General features: G+C 69.1%; 3 protein-coding genes across 7 annotated transcripts; 1 reads left to right on the forward strand and 2 right to left on the reverse strand.

The window, feature by feature from the left end:
- Window positions 1–683: 683 nt before the first annotated feature.
- Window positions 684–4,160, reverse strand: LOC143169448 (transcription factor CP2-like protein 1). Of its 5 annotated transcripts, none has more exons than XM_076356830.1 (15): window positions 4,047–4,160; window positions 3,792–3,943; window positions 3,619–3,692; window positions 3,289–3,394; window positions 3,115–3,221; window positions 2,858–3,010; window positions 2,478–2,588; window positions 2,294–2,391; window positions 2,164–2,218; window positions 1,932–2,025; window positions 1,756–1,846; window positions 1,551–1,630; window positions 1,330–1,475; window positions 1,086–1,137; window positions 684–1,012 (listed from the first exon to the last, which is right to left on the reverse strand). In XM_076356830.1, the coding sequence occupies exons 1-15, from the start codon at window positions 4,127–4,129 to the stop codon at window positions 975–977; spliced, it is 1,440 nt and encodes a 479-aa protein (XP_076212945.1). In that variant the 5' UTR covers window positions 4,130–4,160; the 3' UTR covers window positions 684–974. The 5 variants fall into 5 exon arrangements, with proteins under 5 accessions (XP_076212945.1, XP_076212941.1, XP_076212944.1 ...); XM_076356826.1 differs by having other exon boundaries at window positions 1,086–1,215; XM_076356829.1 differs by having other exon boundaries at window positions 1,932–2,028.
- Window positions 4,161–5,157: 997 nt separating this feature from the next.
- Window positions 5,158–8,576, forward strand: STAC2 (SH3 and cysteine rich domain 2). Its single transcript, XM_076356638.1, has 11 exons — window positions 5,158–5,241; window positions 5,691–5,883; window positions 5,974–6,071; window positions 6,405–6,486; window positions 6,595–6,692; window positions 6,769–6,838; window positions 6,917–6,972; window positions 7,217–7,314; window positions 7,407–7,458; window positions 7,620–7,757; window positions 7,889–8,576. Exons 1-11 carry the CDS (start codon window positions 5,158–5,160, stop codon window positions 7,982–7,984), a joined length of 1,065 nt encoding a protein of 354 aa, XP_076212753.1. The 3' UTR covers window positions 7,985–8,576.
- Window positions 8,577–10,561: 1,985 nt separating this feature from the next.
- Window positions 10,562–13,515, reverse strand: RPL19 (ribosomal protein L19). The gene is made up of 6 exons (XM_076356699.1): window positions 13,438–13,515; window positions 12,886–12,992; window positions 12,315–12,437; window positions 11,952–12,072; window positions 11,480–11,590; window positions 10,562–10,752 (listed from the first exon to the last, which is right to left on the reverse strand). The coding sequence occupies exons 1-6, from the start codon at window positions 13,440–13,442 to the stop codon at window positions 10,629–10,631; spliced, it is 591 nt and encodes a 196-aa protein (XP_076212814.1). The 5' UTR covers window positions 13,443–13,515; the 3' UTR covers window positions 10,562–10,628.
- Window positions 13,516–13,991: the final 476 nt, after the last annotated feature.

The following is a 13,991-nucleotide window of genomic DNA, read 5'->3' on the forward strand; positions in this document are numbered from 1 at the left end:
AGTGAGCGTTTCGGGGAGGGTGGTGGGTGTTTCCCTCTCCCCACCAGCAACGGGTCCACGGGCCTGTGTCTGTCTCTGCCCCCGTGCTCGCTGCCGTCCCCCCTCTCTGTGTTTGCCGACACCCTGATCTCGGACCCGCTCTGGGGGATGTCCCAGCTGCGCCGCCCCAGTGTCCTCCCTGCTCCTCGCCCGCGTCCTCCGGCTCCCCTTGGTCTCCATCCTTCCTCTCTGGGGAAACCTGCCGCCGCCTTGTTTATGCCGAACCCGTCCTTTGCCCTGCAAGTCGTTTCCTCCCGAAGGCGTCCCCCGTCTCGCTTCACCACCCGGCTCTGCCCTCCGCGCCAGCAGCGGCCGCGCCGGACGGTGCTTGGGGGAAGGACTCGGTGTTAAAAATAACCCGTTCCCCGAGCCAAAACGCAGAAATGAGGCTTTACCGGGTTTTGCCAGCTGGGGCTGCCCTGGGCGCTGTGCCACGGCCGGCTCCGTCCCTGCGGGGTGGGACAGGACCTGCTCTGCCCGGGCTTCCTCCGTGCTGACCCAACGGCTGCCGGGGGCTCTCTGGGGAAGGGGGGTGTCCCCGTGCCCGGCCCCGCTCCCCAGCCTGGCCCAGGGGCTGCTCCTGCCCCACAGCGGGTGCAGGACCCCTGGGGACCCCTCGCCCAAACCCCAGCAGGCGCCGCAGGGACGAGGGCTCGCTCCGGCCTTTAATAGAAAACAGGGACGAGGTGCAGGGATGCAGCCGCCACCAGCACAGGGAGAAAGGGACGGCGGCGAGCTGGGCTGGGACCCGTTCCTCTCGCCCCTCTGCACGAGGGGTCGGTCAAGCCTGGCAGGGACAGAGGGAGGGCGAACCGCGCTTGCAGGATGGGCTCTTGGTGCCAGCCTCGGGCTCCTCTCTCCATCCCCGCGCAGCTCGCTCCGGCGCTGCAGGAGATCTCCCTTCCCAGGCGTGATGCAGCTCCGGGGGCCGGGTCCTACCGCAGCACCAGGTGGTACCCCTCCGGGCCGTGCGCTGCCCAGAGACATGGCTCAGCTGGGGCCATCGTCCCCTGCCCAGCTCTGCCTGCCTGTGGCCACCGTGTTACCTTTGGCGACGGCCACCACGAAGCACGTCTCATCCAGGAGGTTCCTGATCATCTGTGGGGCCGCCGGGCGAGGTGAGGGGGACCGGGCTGGGGGTGTGTGTCTCGTCCCAGAGCCCGGACCCCCGTCCCGCTGCAGTGAGGGACACCCACGGGGGCTGAGCCTCGCTGGGAGCAGGTTGGGGACCCCGAGGGGCCGGGATGGCTGTGGGGTCCAGCACGCCCAAGTGTCACCCCTGGTCCTTACCGTGTCGCTGACAAGGATGTGGATGCCAGAGGGTCCCTGCCGAGACACCTGCTGGATCTGGCCCACGGGCAGCCCCAGCAGCTCGGCCAGCTTCCCGGTCAGCTCGGCCACCGTCAGCTCCTCCAGGTGCACCTCCTGGTACAGCCCTGGGGACAGGACAGGAGGAGGATGGGGAGGGGGCAGTGAGTGCGGACCCTCCCTCCCCACGCTGCCCCCAGTACCTGAGCATCCATCCTCTGTGCCCTCGGCCCCACCGGCGGGCTCCCGCGACACGTAGAGGGTCAGCCGGGGACGTGGGCACCTGCGGAGGCAGAGAGGGGTCTGGCGGGGGGCACAGGATCCGGCCAGGCACTGCTGGCACCGCGGAGGCTCCCGGGGGTCCCCGGAAAGAGGTACCGCAGTGCCCCGCGGGATGTCCGAGCCCACCTGCCCATCAGTGCGTTGCAGAGGCGGATGCCGTCGGGGGCTCCGCAGATCTGGATCAGGTCCCTGCGGGAGAGCTTCAGCAGGTCGGCGCCTGCGGACAGGGGGGCTCAGGGGAGTCACAGCCGTGGGGGCTGGCTCTGCCCCCCGCCCTGGTCCCAAACCACCCGCGGCCTCACCTGCGAAGTTGGCGAAGACGCGGGCGTAGGCGGAGAAGCGGCGCTTGTGCAGCCACTGCTGCGTCTCCAGGGGGGATGCGCAGGGGCTCAGCGCCTGCTGGCAGCGGGAGCAGAGCCTCAGCCAGGGCATGAACCGAGCGGGCACGTTCTCAGCCCAGCTGGCCTCTCGGGGGGGGGGGGGGGGCATGGGGGGCTATAGGGATGCACGAGGCTGCACCCATGGCACCCTCACCTCGCCAGGACTCTCTGAGAGGCTCTCGGCAGCACAGGCGGGTGACACACAGAGCCTGTGGGGAGAGGGGCCGGGGCTGAGCAGGGGACCCCAGCAGGGGTGGGGGTCCGGGGGGGGGTGTTCCACTTACCTCTCCGGGCTCAGCAGCTTGAAGGGGTGAGGAGATGGCAGCCCCGGGGTGCCCGGGGGGCTGTGGGGTGCACCCAACGCGTCTGGCCACGGGGTGCACTGAGGATGGAGGGAGGGGGTCAGGGGGTGCAGGGTCCCGGGGGGCACCCCCGCCCACGGGGAGGGGTGCCAGGGCCGGGTCCCACCTCGGCCAGCACGGTGCTCTCGTAGGCCGGCTGGAATTTCTCCCGCTCCGGCGCCGGCTGCTTCTCCACCTTCTCCCGGTCCGTCTTCTGCTTCCTGTCCGCCCCCTTGGGCTGCGCCGGGGGCCGTGAGCGCGGCCCCGGGACCACCGCCACGGCAGCCGACGGGGACCCCGGGAGCCCAGAGTCCCAGGCACCCAGATCCCTGAGGCACCCAGACCCCTGGGGTGCTCGGACCCCCATGCACCCACCCCCCGTGCACCCAGACCCTCGTGCATCCAGCCCCCGGTGTGTTGCAGCAGGCGCTGCCCCATGCTCAGAGCGGGGTTTGCCGGCAACGGGGGGCACCGGTCACCCTGGGGTCACTGGTGCCCCCCCAATACCTTGAACACCTTGACGAGGCAGCTGGCAGAGTGGAGGTGCTCGGGGGGGTCCCCGTTGCCCCCCGCCTCGAAGGTGTTGATCTGGATGCGGAAGGGGACGCCTTTCTCCCCCCCGTTCTTCCGCAGCGTGAACTCGGTGCTGATGCAGTGAACCTGCCCGGGGACAAGAGGGGTCGGGGGCGGCTGCCGTGGCCCCCCCAGTGCCCCCAGCCCCCCCCCCCAGCCCCGTCCAGCCCCCGGCCAGGCCTGGCTCCCACCTGCACGAAGACGGACGTCCGCCTCGAGGGGTCCCAGAGGAACTCCACCGTGTTGAGCAGCGTGGGGTGGATTTGGGGTTCGAGGATGCCGACAGAGAGGGGGATGTCTGTGGGAGGGGGGTGAGCACGGACCCCCAGCCCCTCCCCAGCCCCCCGCCCGCTGCCGGCACTCACCGATGTCGAGGATGCGATCGCCCGGGCGGCTCCACCGCCAGCCCTCCAGCTGCTGCTGCTCCGAGTACTGCAGCCGCCGGTCGTGGAAGACCACCCGCACCACGCTCTGCGCAGAAGGATCAGGCCCACGCCACCAGCCGCGGCTGCGGGCTGAGCCCGCGGCAACGGCCCCTCGCCCCGCGGAGAGACGGGGCTGGACCGGGGCTGAGCCGGGGCTGAGCCGGGGCTGAGCTGGGACTTCAGGTCAGAGCTTTGCCCCCCAGCTTTGCCCCGGGGTTTGCCCCGAGGCTTCACCCCAGGTTTTTGGGGGGGTCCCCGCCACCGTCTCACCTTGAGCATCCTCCGTCCCTCCCCACCGGGGTCCACCCGGGGGCTCCCCATCATGCGGATCTCATACGACTGCCCTGCGGGGGGGGGGGGGCAAAAGCACATGCTGAGCCCCCGGAGGGGGGGGGGGTGGTGTTCCACCCCCCGGGGTGCCCCCAGCCCCCTCCCCAGCTCACCCTGGTTGAGGTAGGTGAGGGTCTCCTCGTGGTGCCGGACGGCGGGAGAAGTGGGGGCGCAGAGGACGTACTGGAAAGCCGGGCAGGGGGGCTGAGAGGTGGAGATGCCGTTGGGTTCCTCCTGCTTCAGGTAGGGCAGCACGGGGGGGTCCCTGCGAGAAACAACACGCCCCCCCCCCGGAGGGTGGGCACTCAGCTGTGCCTCAGTTTCCCCAAAAGCAAGGGATGCTTTAGAATGGGGGGGGGGGTGTGTACCTGAGCAGCCCAGGGCCGGAGATGGGGTACATCTCCCCAGGACTGGACCAGTAGTGGTCAGGTTGACCATGCCAGAAGAGCATGGTGGGGGTGTCCGGCGGCGGCGGCGGGGGGGGGACACACACACACACAGAGGGTGACAGCAAGGAGGGACAGGTTGGTCCCCCCCCCTGCTTTTATAGGCGCAGGGAGGGGTGGCGAGAGCGGGGTTGGCCCAGTTGGGTCCAGTTTGGGGAGGGAGTTGACAGTAAATAGTGGGGTGGGGGGGGTGTTTATTGTCAATACAAAGTCGGGGGGGGGGCATCGGGGGGGGAACGACATGTGGGGCTGTTCCCCCCCCAGCCATACCCTGTCCCCTTGGCCCAGCCCAGCCAAGGACATCTGTGTGTCCCCCCCCCCGGCCTTGTTCCCCCCCCCCCCAGCCATTCCAGTCCACCCTGTCCAGGGCGAGAAGCCAAGGCCGCCCTGTGCCAGCCCCCGCGGCCCCCGCTGCATTTTAATTCCTCTGATTTCGCCCAGATTCGGCTCATTTTGGGGAGAAAAAAGGGGGTTTGCTCGTGGAGGGCACTGACACCCCCCCCGGGTGTCAATAGAGGGCTATGGGGTGTTGGGGGGGGGGGGGGGGATACGGGCGCTGCCCCCCCACCCCTTGGGTGTTGGGGGGGTGATGGAGTATCAAAGTGGGGGGGTATCCACGGCTGCTCCCCCCCCCCCCAGGGTGCAAATGGGGGGGTGTCTATGGGTGCTGCCCCCCCCAAGGGGCAATGGGGGGGGGTCATGAGTGCAGACCCCCACCGGGATATCGGGGGGGGGGGAATGGGTGCTACCGTCTAAGTGTCGATGGGGGGGTCCCTGGGTGCTGCCCCTCCCCCCCCCGGGCTGTCAATGGGGGATCCCCCCAGTGCCCCCCCCCGTACGCGACGCCTGATGATGGGGGGGCGAGCCCCGCCCTGTGGGGGCCGGCAGCCAATGGGCAGCCAATGATTAGCATATCTCTCCATCCCCCCGGCGGGGAGGGGCCGGCGGCAGCTTGAGCGCGGCGCTGTCGCGACCGGGTCGCGGCGCTGTCGCGACAGCGGCGGGGGGGGGGGGCGGGGGGCGTGGCGGGCGCATGACGGAGCCGCCCGGGGAGAGCGAACCGGCGGGCCCCCCCGAGCCGCCCCCCGCCGGCCCCGGGGCCGGGCACGGCAGCAAGGTACGACGGGGGGGGGGGGGGGGTGCACCGGGGGGGGAGCGTGCACCGGGGGGGTTCAGTGCACGGGGGGGGTGTGTGTGTGTGTGTGTGTGAGTGTGCACCGGCGGGGGGGGGGCGTGCCCCGGGGGGGGTGACCGTGCACCCTGTGCCGGGCGCTTTCAGCCGCTTTGGGGTGTCGCTGGGGAGGTTCAGCCCCGGAGCCGCCCCGGCCCCCCCCCCCCGGCTGTCTCCCCCCCCCCCCCCCCCCCCGGCCCCGCTGACCCGGATCCCCCGGCCGGGCTGGGCTGATGCAGCGCGGGCGGCAGCGGGGGGGGGCCCCTCCCGGGGGGGTCCCTGCCGTCCCTGGGGGGAGTCCCTGCCACCCTTCGAGGGGTCCCCCCGTCCCCTTCCGGGGTCATTGCCACCCCTGGGGGGGGTCCCTGCCACCCCTGGGGGGGTCCCTCCGGCAGATGCAGCGGCTGAAGCGGTCGCTGTCCCTCCGGACGCTGCTGCGGAGCAAGAGCGTGGAGAGCCTCTTCCCGCGGGCGGGCGGGGGGGTGCAGGGCCCCGGGACCCCCCCGTCCCCCCCGCGGACACACGGCTTCCAGCAGTACGTCTTCAAGAAGCATTGCCCCTGCGAGCTGTGCCGGCAGCTCATCGCAGGTGGGTGCCGGGGGGGGGGGTGAGGGGGGGTTTGGGGGGGGGGGCAACCCCCGCCCCTGGCCGTGACCCCCCCCCCCCCGCTGCCTGCAGGCAACTCGCGGCAGGGCCTGCGGTGCAAGGCGTGCAAGGCCGGCGTGCACCTCTGGTGCTCCCAGGGGATCTCGCACCAGCAGTGCCCGGGTAAGACGGTAAGTGCTGCGGGGGGGGGGACACAGCCCTGCCAGCCCCCCCCCCCCCAACCCCCCCGCCACAGCCCTGTCCCCGGGGAGGGGGGGGGCTGCAGGCACCGGGGTGCGTGGCTGCGCACACGCGTGTGCACTGGGATGCGTGCCCACGGGCACATGTGGGCAGAGAGATGTCAGCGCTTGTGCAAACACCAATCCCCCCCCCGTGCACACGGGGGTCCCCGGCCCCAGGGGCACACTCAGTCCCAGCACCTCCCCAGCTCTGCCCCCCCGCCCCCCCGAGTGCCTGGGGGTGCTGGGTGCCCCTTTTCCCCAAAACCCTTTTTTTTCCCCCAGGCCACCTCTTTCCGCCGCAATTTCAGCTCGCCCCTGCTGCTGCCGGAGCAGGGGGGCTCCGTGCAGGGCTCGCCCCCCCAAGGTGAGCCCCCGGCCCCGAGCCAGCCTGTGCCTGACATGGGGTGCACCCTCTCCCCGGGCTGCAGGCTGGGCTGGGGGGGTCCTGACACCCTCCGTCCCTTCCCTGCAGACCCCAGCGCGAGGGTGGACCCAGTGTACGAGGCTCTGCGGTTTGGCACCTCCCTGGCACATGGCACCAGCCCCGTGGAGCTGCCCCCCGGCATCCAGGTACCCCCCCTAACTGGGGAGGGGTGGGGGGCACTGTGGGGGTGTGGGACCCCCCTAAGCCCTCCCTGTGCTCTAGGGTGAGAAGGTGGCGGCTGGGGAGGAGAGCGGGGACGCCCCAAGCAGCGTGGGGAGCCTGAGCAGCAGCGGTAAGGGGCGGCATTGGGGTGGGGGCCCGACTGGGGGGGGGTTGGGACTGACTCTGTCCCACCGTCTGTCTGTCTCAGCACCTGTCACCCCAGCAGAGAGGGACAGTGTGGAGGAGAAGAGCCCCGGGCAGCAGGTGGGGGTCTGGGGGGGGGGGGGGCAGGATGGGGATGAAGGGTGGGGCCGGGGGGCTCAGGTGATGCAGTGGGATGGGGCTGTGGGCGTCGGGACGGAGCTGCAGGGCACAAGGGATGGGGCGTTGGAAGGGGGCTGTGGGGCAGAAGGATGGGACACTGGCACGGGGCTGGGGGCCGTGGGTCCAGGCTGGGGGCCGTGGGGCAGGGCCGGGGACCGTGGGGCAGGGCTGGCTGTGTCCGCAGGCTGCCCGGCGGCCGGTGCGGCGGGACGGGGCGCCCATGTTCTCCTACGTGGCTCTCTACAAGTTCGTGCCCCAGGAGCGCCAGGACCTGGCGCTGCAGTGAGTGGGGAGCGGGGCGGGGGGGACCAGACCCACGGGGGCAGCGGAGGGGGGGGACATCCCCATGCTGCCCCACGCCTCTCTCCCCCCAGGCCCGGGGACAGGGTCACGCTGGTGGATGACTCCAACGAGGACTGGTGGAAGGTCAGGAGGGGCTGTGGGGCAGGGGGGGTCTCGGGGGGGGGAACACCCCGGGGCGGCCGGCAGCCCGGGGCCGGTGCCTGTTTGCAGCCCCGCCGCATGCCGGGGCGGCCACTGGTGCAGTGAGCGCAGGGGGTCTCAGCTGCCACTCGGCTGCGCCGCAGGGGAAGGTGGGCGACCGGCTGGGCTTCTTCCCGGCCAACTTCGTGCAGCGCGTCCGTCCCGGCGAGAGCGTCTGGAGGAGCTGCCGGGCGGTGCAGGGCGACAAGGAGCAGGGGCGCATGAGCCTCAGGGAGAACCAGGTAGGGGGGACCCCGCCGGTGCCAGCACCTTGCTGCCCTGGGGTGCACCGAGTTGGCTCTGTCGTCAGCAGGGCGATGCCAGGGCTGTGCCCCACTGCCCATCCATCCGTCTGTCTGTCTGCCCGTCCCAGATCTGTGTCGGCGTGGGCAGAACCCAGGGCCTCGTCCGGGTGACCAGCGGGAGGAAGCGGGGGCTGGTCCCTGCCGAGGCGCTGACCGAGATCTGAGGGACAGCGTCCGGCTCCCCCCCCGGTGTCCCCGTCCCCAGCCCGGCATCTACACCTCCCCTGGATCATCGCACCTCAGGAAGCCCCGTCCAGGCAGTACTTGACCCCCCAGCCATGCCCGGGGGCCTGTCCCCAGCGTCCCCGTCCCTCGGGGTCCAGCCCGAGGCACGTGCTTGGCTGGCAGGGGGCAGGGGATACGGGTGCCCCAACGTGGCACCACCCACAGACGTGGCACCCACACGGCTGCTCCTGCACCCCCACGTGTGCCAGTCGGCGTGTGCAGACGCTGCGTGCACAGTGGGGGGGGGGAGTGTGCACGGCAGCAGGGGTGCGCAAATCCCCCTGCGTACACCAAGGCGCACACCTCTGCCCGTGCACGCGCAGGTGCAGCTCCACACGCACACTCCAGAGCCATACACGCCTGTATCTGTGCACTAACACACGCGTGTGCAGCCCCACACGCACGTGCCCTGCCCGGCTGCTGCACGCTCGGCTCACCCAAGCAATAACCCACCGTGCCCGGGCAGCGCACAGCCCCGCTCCCGGGATGCTCCAGCCCGAGATCCTAAATTAAACGCTGCTGCCGCCGCGGTGTTGGTGCCACCAGGTCTTTTTTTCTGCGCCGGCCGGAGGAGCTTCAGCACTGCCACGTGTCCGGGCAGAGGGGGTGCGGATGGTGTGTGTCCCCCCCCCCAAGTGCTGCCAGGGTGCCTGTGGTGCCGTCCCCGTGGGGTGCCGTGTGCCACCTGCCGTGGGCACTGGGGCTCTTTTCTGGCTGCATGAGTCACGCTGCGCCCGGCCGCGGTGAGTCACCGTCGGTGGAGCCGGCAGCAGGGCCAAAGACGGAGCAGGCACCGGGGGCACGTCGGGGGGTGTCCTGGCACGGGGAGGGGGGGGGGGGTGTGTGTGTGACGTGTGGGGGCATGGTGCGTGGGCATGGCACGGAGCGCACGCCGGGTATCGGGGCAACCGGCCCCTCCAGCCCTGTGCCCAGGTGGTCCCACCACCTGTGTGATGAGGTGGGAGGGTCTCAGCTGTGTTTCCTGTGGGTGGGCACCCCCCTCCCCAGCTTATAAAAGCCCTGGCTGGTGCCAGGGATGGTGCAGAGCCCACAGGGGTGTGCTGGCCCCTGGGGAGGCTGTCCCCGCCCTCCCTTGCAGTGTGGACGGTCCCCAGCGTGGGGACGGCAGCGCTCGCAGGCGTGGGTTTGGTAAGGAGCCACTTGGGTGAGTGTGGGGTGTCCTGGGGGGGGGCACGGTGAGTCTGGAGGTGCCAGGCCTGGCTTGGGGGGGGGGGGTGCGTGTCCCTGGTGTGAGCTGTGGTCCCGGCTCCCTCGCACCGGTGCCTGGGGGCACGCAGACCCCTGCCCTTTCCCGTCCCAGCCCTCGGTGTCCTCCCCTCTGCAAGTCCTGCCCTGCCTGGCTGCTCCCGGCTGAGCTCCAAGGGCTGCCTGAGGGGCTGATGGGGCGGCTGTGGGAGCAGAGCCCCCCAAAAGCTTCCCCTGGCAGTCAGCTCTGGTCTGAACCCAGCGGTGTGGGGGGGTGCGGGGGCTGCAGCATGTTCCCCTGCTTGGTGGTCTCCAGCCCCCCCCCCCAGGACCAGCAGCGCTGGGAGCCTGCTCTCCTTCAGGGCCAGCTCCCGAGGGTGCTGGCTCTGGCACACGCAGTCGGGGCTGTACCCCCACCCTGGGCGTCTTGGCACCATTTTCTTGATGGGCATCAGGGGCACATCGGTGCCTTCAGCCGTGTCCCCCCCACCACCCCAAGGCCACCGCGGTTGGCTCCTTCCCCGGCTGAATCGCGTCAGGTCACCCCTGGACTCGGCTGTGAGCTGGCTGTGGGTTTTGGCTGTGAGAGGGCGGCCGAGGGCTCTGCGCCTGCGTCCAGCCTGGCTCTGCCATCAGCCACCTCCCATCGGGGTGCAGCGACTTGTCGGGGTGTTTGGGGTCCAGCCAGACCCCTTCCTGGGGGTTTAGGGTGGGCCCAAGGAACTTGTCGGTCCCCGAGCCTTCCTGCCCCAGGGCCAGCGGATCCTCCCAGTGGAGGATCCAGAGGCTCCAGCTGAAGGTGCTGCCCAAGCCCCAGCACCGTCCCCGAGGAGCTGCTGCCTGTCCCTGCCTGGGCCAGGGAGCCACGGGGAAGGGCTCCGGGGTGCAGCGGGGGCAGCCCCCCGACCCCTTTTCTCCCACCAGAGCTCAGCAGGGCCAGCGCTGCGCTTGTGGGCAGAGGTGTCGGGAGGGGGAAGGCGGCTGCGGCTGGGCGCAGAGGAGCTGCCGGCGCAGGGACTGGGCTCTGCCTGCAGCGCTGCCCTCCGCAGCCGGCCCTGGGGCTGCCTGGCCCGGGACGAGGGCTGGCGTCAGCAGGACTGACTCACTCCGGCCCGCGTTCTCCCCTCTGCCGTCAGCCCCGCGGGCTATGGGCTCATCCTTACCCCAGGAACTGCCCGACAGACTCGTTTGGTTCCCAACGAGCCGGGGCAGACCCAGCACCGAGACGGGGAGCGGCAGGTCTTTCCCAGCCCTTCCCTTCCCAGTTCCAGAAACCCTGGAGAGCGAGCGCAAGACTCGGTGGGGAGGAGTCCTGGATGTGGTGTTTTATTGAACTCGCATGGATGGAAAACACTATGTACACAAGACAGGCAGCGTTTACTTCTTGGTCTCCTCCTCCTTGGAGAGGGTCTTGATGATCTCCTCCTTCTTGGCTTGCAGGCGTTCCTCACGGCGCTTACGAGCCTCCTTGGTCTTGGACCTGCGAGCTTCGGCCTGGTCACTGCAAGAAGGTAAGAGCTCGTGAAGGCCTCAAACAGCCTCGAGAAAGCCTTTACCACCGGCCCTGGTCTCCTCTCGCCCCACAGGATCCTGGTCCACCAAACCAGCCGCTGCAGCGAGCGAAGCCTGCCAAGCTGCGCTCCAGCGCTCCCGTGCCATCCGCAGCTCTAACTGTCGCTCTCGGCGGTGCTAACCCGGTCCCGCTCAGCCCCGAGCGAGGATGCTGGGCTCTGCCGCCCTCCCTGCCCCACGCTGCCGGGCTCTTGGTTCTGCCCAAGGAGGAGCTGTGATCCTGGCTCTGGGGACTGCCCCGCTGGGGCCGGCTGGGGTCACACGTCTTTACTAGGGACCAAGGTTAAGATACCGGCTTTTTTACCGAGCACGCAGCAGGATTTTTGAAACCCGTCGTCTCTTTACGCCTCCTCACCTCCCCCCGTCAGTCCTTTACTGATCTAAGTGGCTGGATCGGTAGATCTACCAGTTTACAGCCGTATGAGCAACCATCATCTGCTACGCCGGCAGTGAAACGCACAAAGCTCTGCCGGGTTACGTATTTCTCTGCTTCAAGCCAGCCCTACCCGGTTTTGGTTTGATTCTTCACCAGGGCTCCAGACAGAGCCACCAGCGACAGAAGCCACCCGGAATCGCCTGCCCGCCCGCAGAGTTATTTAAAGAACGTCGATTCCACAACCTGCAAGACCGAAGCTTAACAGTGAGGCAACACTTACGCCAAGAGCTTCTTGCGAGCTTTATCTGCCTTGAGCTTGTGGATGTGCTCCATCAGGATCCGCTTGTTCTTGAACACGTTACCCTTGACCTTCAGGTACAGGCTGTGATACCTAACGGAGCAGAACGGACTGTAAACGAGGCTGCCCGGGAGATCAAACCACTGCGCAGCTTCCAGACATCTTGCACCCCTCCTGGCACGGAGCAGCAACGCACGCAAGCGTGCTGTGAGGAGCAGGGTCACTCCTGCTGCTGCGCTGGCTCTCCCCTCCTCCGAGCAGGCAGAGGGCTTGCCTGGAGAACTGCCGGGATTACTCCGGAGCAGCTCTCCGGTGCCGTGCTTCCTGGAGAGGATTTATTTTCACCAATCTGCACACCAAGGAGCTGGCTGCAGAAGCTGCATACAGCAAGAAAGGGGCGTCTCTAAGTGTGCGGGCACGCGACCCAAAGCTGGACATGGCATGGCAGGCTTACATATGGCGGTCGATCTTCTTGGACTCCCTGTATCTGCGGAGCAGGCGCCTCAGAATTCGCATCCTCCTCATCCAGGTCACTTTCTCGGGCATACGAGCATTGGCCGTACCCTTTCTCTTACCTAGGCAGGGAAAACAGGATGAGAATGAGGCCAAGTTTCTGCAAGTTGAACAACACGCTTTTGCTGGAGCGTCTAATCCTTCTTTTTACTTCAAGAAGAAAACTATTGACATAAAACCCGTGTATTTTTAGGCCCTGCCACAAGACTCTTGGGAGATCGTTGCTCAATATAAGCTTGTAGGCGGACCACGTACCACGGAAAACAGACACTTCTCCAGTTCTCAGCGGGGAGCCAGCACTTACCGATGCCCATGTGCCTGCCCTTCCGGCGGGCCAAGGTGTTCTTCCTGCATCGGGCACGAGAGTGAACGGTCACAGGTTTGCGGATGATCAGCCCATCTTTAATCAATTTCCTGATCTGCTGACCTAAAGAAAGAAACTCCATGTTCAACATCTTATGTGCAACGAGAGGACACATCACGCAACTGCAGACTCCAATCCAGCTTGTACGAAAAGGATGCAACGTAGAGGACAAGCCAGACCTTCCCCCAAAGGCCCCTCGTGCTGCTGGAGTTGCTCTTCCCCCCCCCCCCATTTCTCCCGCACTAGTTATCTCGGAGGACACCACGTACTAAACCCACTACCAAGAACGCACCAGGCGCCACATCAGTGCACTGGGGAGCTCTGTAAATCCTGCTGATGGACCCATTTCCACTTTGAAGTGCAAAGCAGTTGCTCAAGTGTCAGAATTTTACCTAAGCCAACCTCACTGCCACCGAGCTAGTCGAAAAGCCTCTTCCCGTATCCCTGACGCATCCCTTTTCTACAGGTCAACACAGGTGACACATAGCGTGGCTGTGAGATGGTTACTTACGCGAGTTGGCGTTGGCGATCTCATTGGTTTCGTTGGGATCCAGCCAGACCTTCTTTTTGCCGCAGCGCAGGACGCTGGAGGCCAGCCTCTTCTGGAGCCGGAGCATGCTGCGGAGAACCACGCGCACAGCTCAGCGCCACGGCCGGAGGGTGCCTTCCCAGCCCCCGAAGGCCCGGGGCAGCCCGCAGCGAGCCCGCTGGAAGCAGGCCGCGCTGCTGGAACGGCACGACGGGCAAGGGGGAGGCAGCCGAGGGCCGCAGGGCCCGAGAGCAGCGAGGCCAGCCCCGCTCAGCGGTCCCCTCCCTCTGCACCCCTCGGGCTCCCCTCGGCGCGGGCCCCGGCCGCCATTTCGCCCCCCCCTCCCCAGCGCGCGGCCCAACCGCCATTTTCCCCCGAGGCCTGAGGAGGCCGCAGCCGCCTCACGGGGCCCGGGGCCTCCCGGCAGCGCGGCTAGGTAAGCCCCCGCTATTGAGGCCACCCCGCCGGTCACCTCCCGCTCCCAGTCGCCGCCGGGGCAGGCCCGGGGGAAGGCGGCGGAGCGCTGCCCCTCACCTCATGGCGGCGGCGGCCGGGCGGAGAGGAAGAGGCGGCGGGCTTGGCCGCGCCCACAGCCAGCGCCGCGGGGAGCGGCACGTACCACCCCGCGCCCGCCCCGCTCCGTCCCCGCGGCCTCGGAGCGGCCCGAAGCGCGGCGAGAGAAGAGCCGCGGCGGGGTCGCGGGCGGGGAGGACAGACGGGGCGCCGGGGCCGGCTCGGGACGTGGGGGAAGAGACGCGTTTCCCTCCTGGCGCTCCCCTCACCCCTCGCCGCGAGGTGGTACAGCCCGCGCTTGCGCGGCGGGAGGGGTGGGGCGGGCTGCGCGCATGCGCGGTGGCGTGGAGGAGGCTGCGGGCAGCACGTGGGTGGACGGGGAGGGGTGAGGGCAGCGCTGGGGGGGAGGGCAGGCCCGGGGGGCAAGGGCAGGCCCGGGGGCCGCGCAGGGGGGGTGGGGAGATGCCCCCTCCCCGGCGGTGGGCCTGGGTGAGGCGGGCAGCGCAGGGCCCAGCCCTGCCCTCGCTGGGCGGCCTTGGCCATGCCCCGGGCCCGGGCCCGCGCTGCCCGCGGGC

The sequence above is a fragment of the Aptenodytes patagonicus genome, chromosome 20 (assembly GCF_965638725.1).
Source record: "Aptenodytes patagonicus chromosome 20, bAptPat1.pri.cur, whole genome shotgun sequence".
Classification (NCBI taxonomy): Eukaryota; Metazoa; Chordata; class Aves; order Sphenisciformes; family Spheniscidae; genus Aptenodytes; species Aptenodytes patagonicus.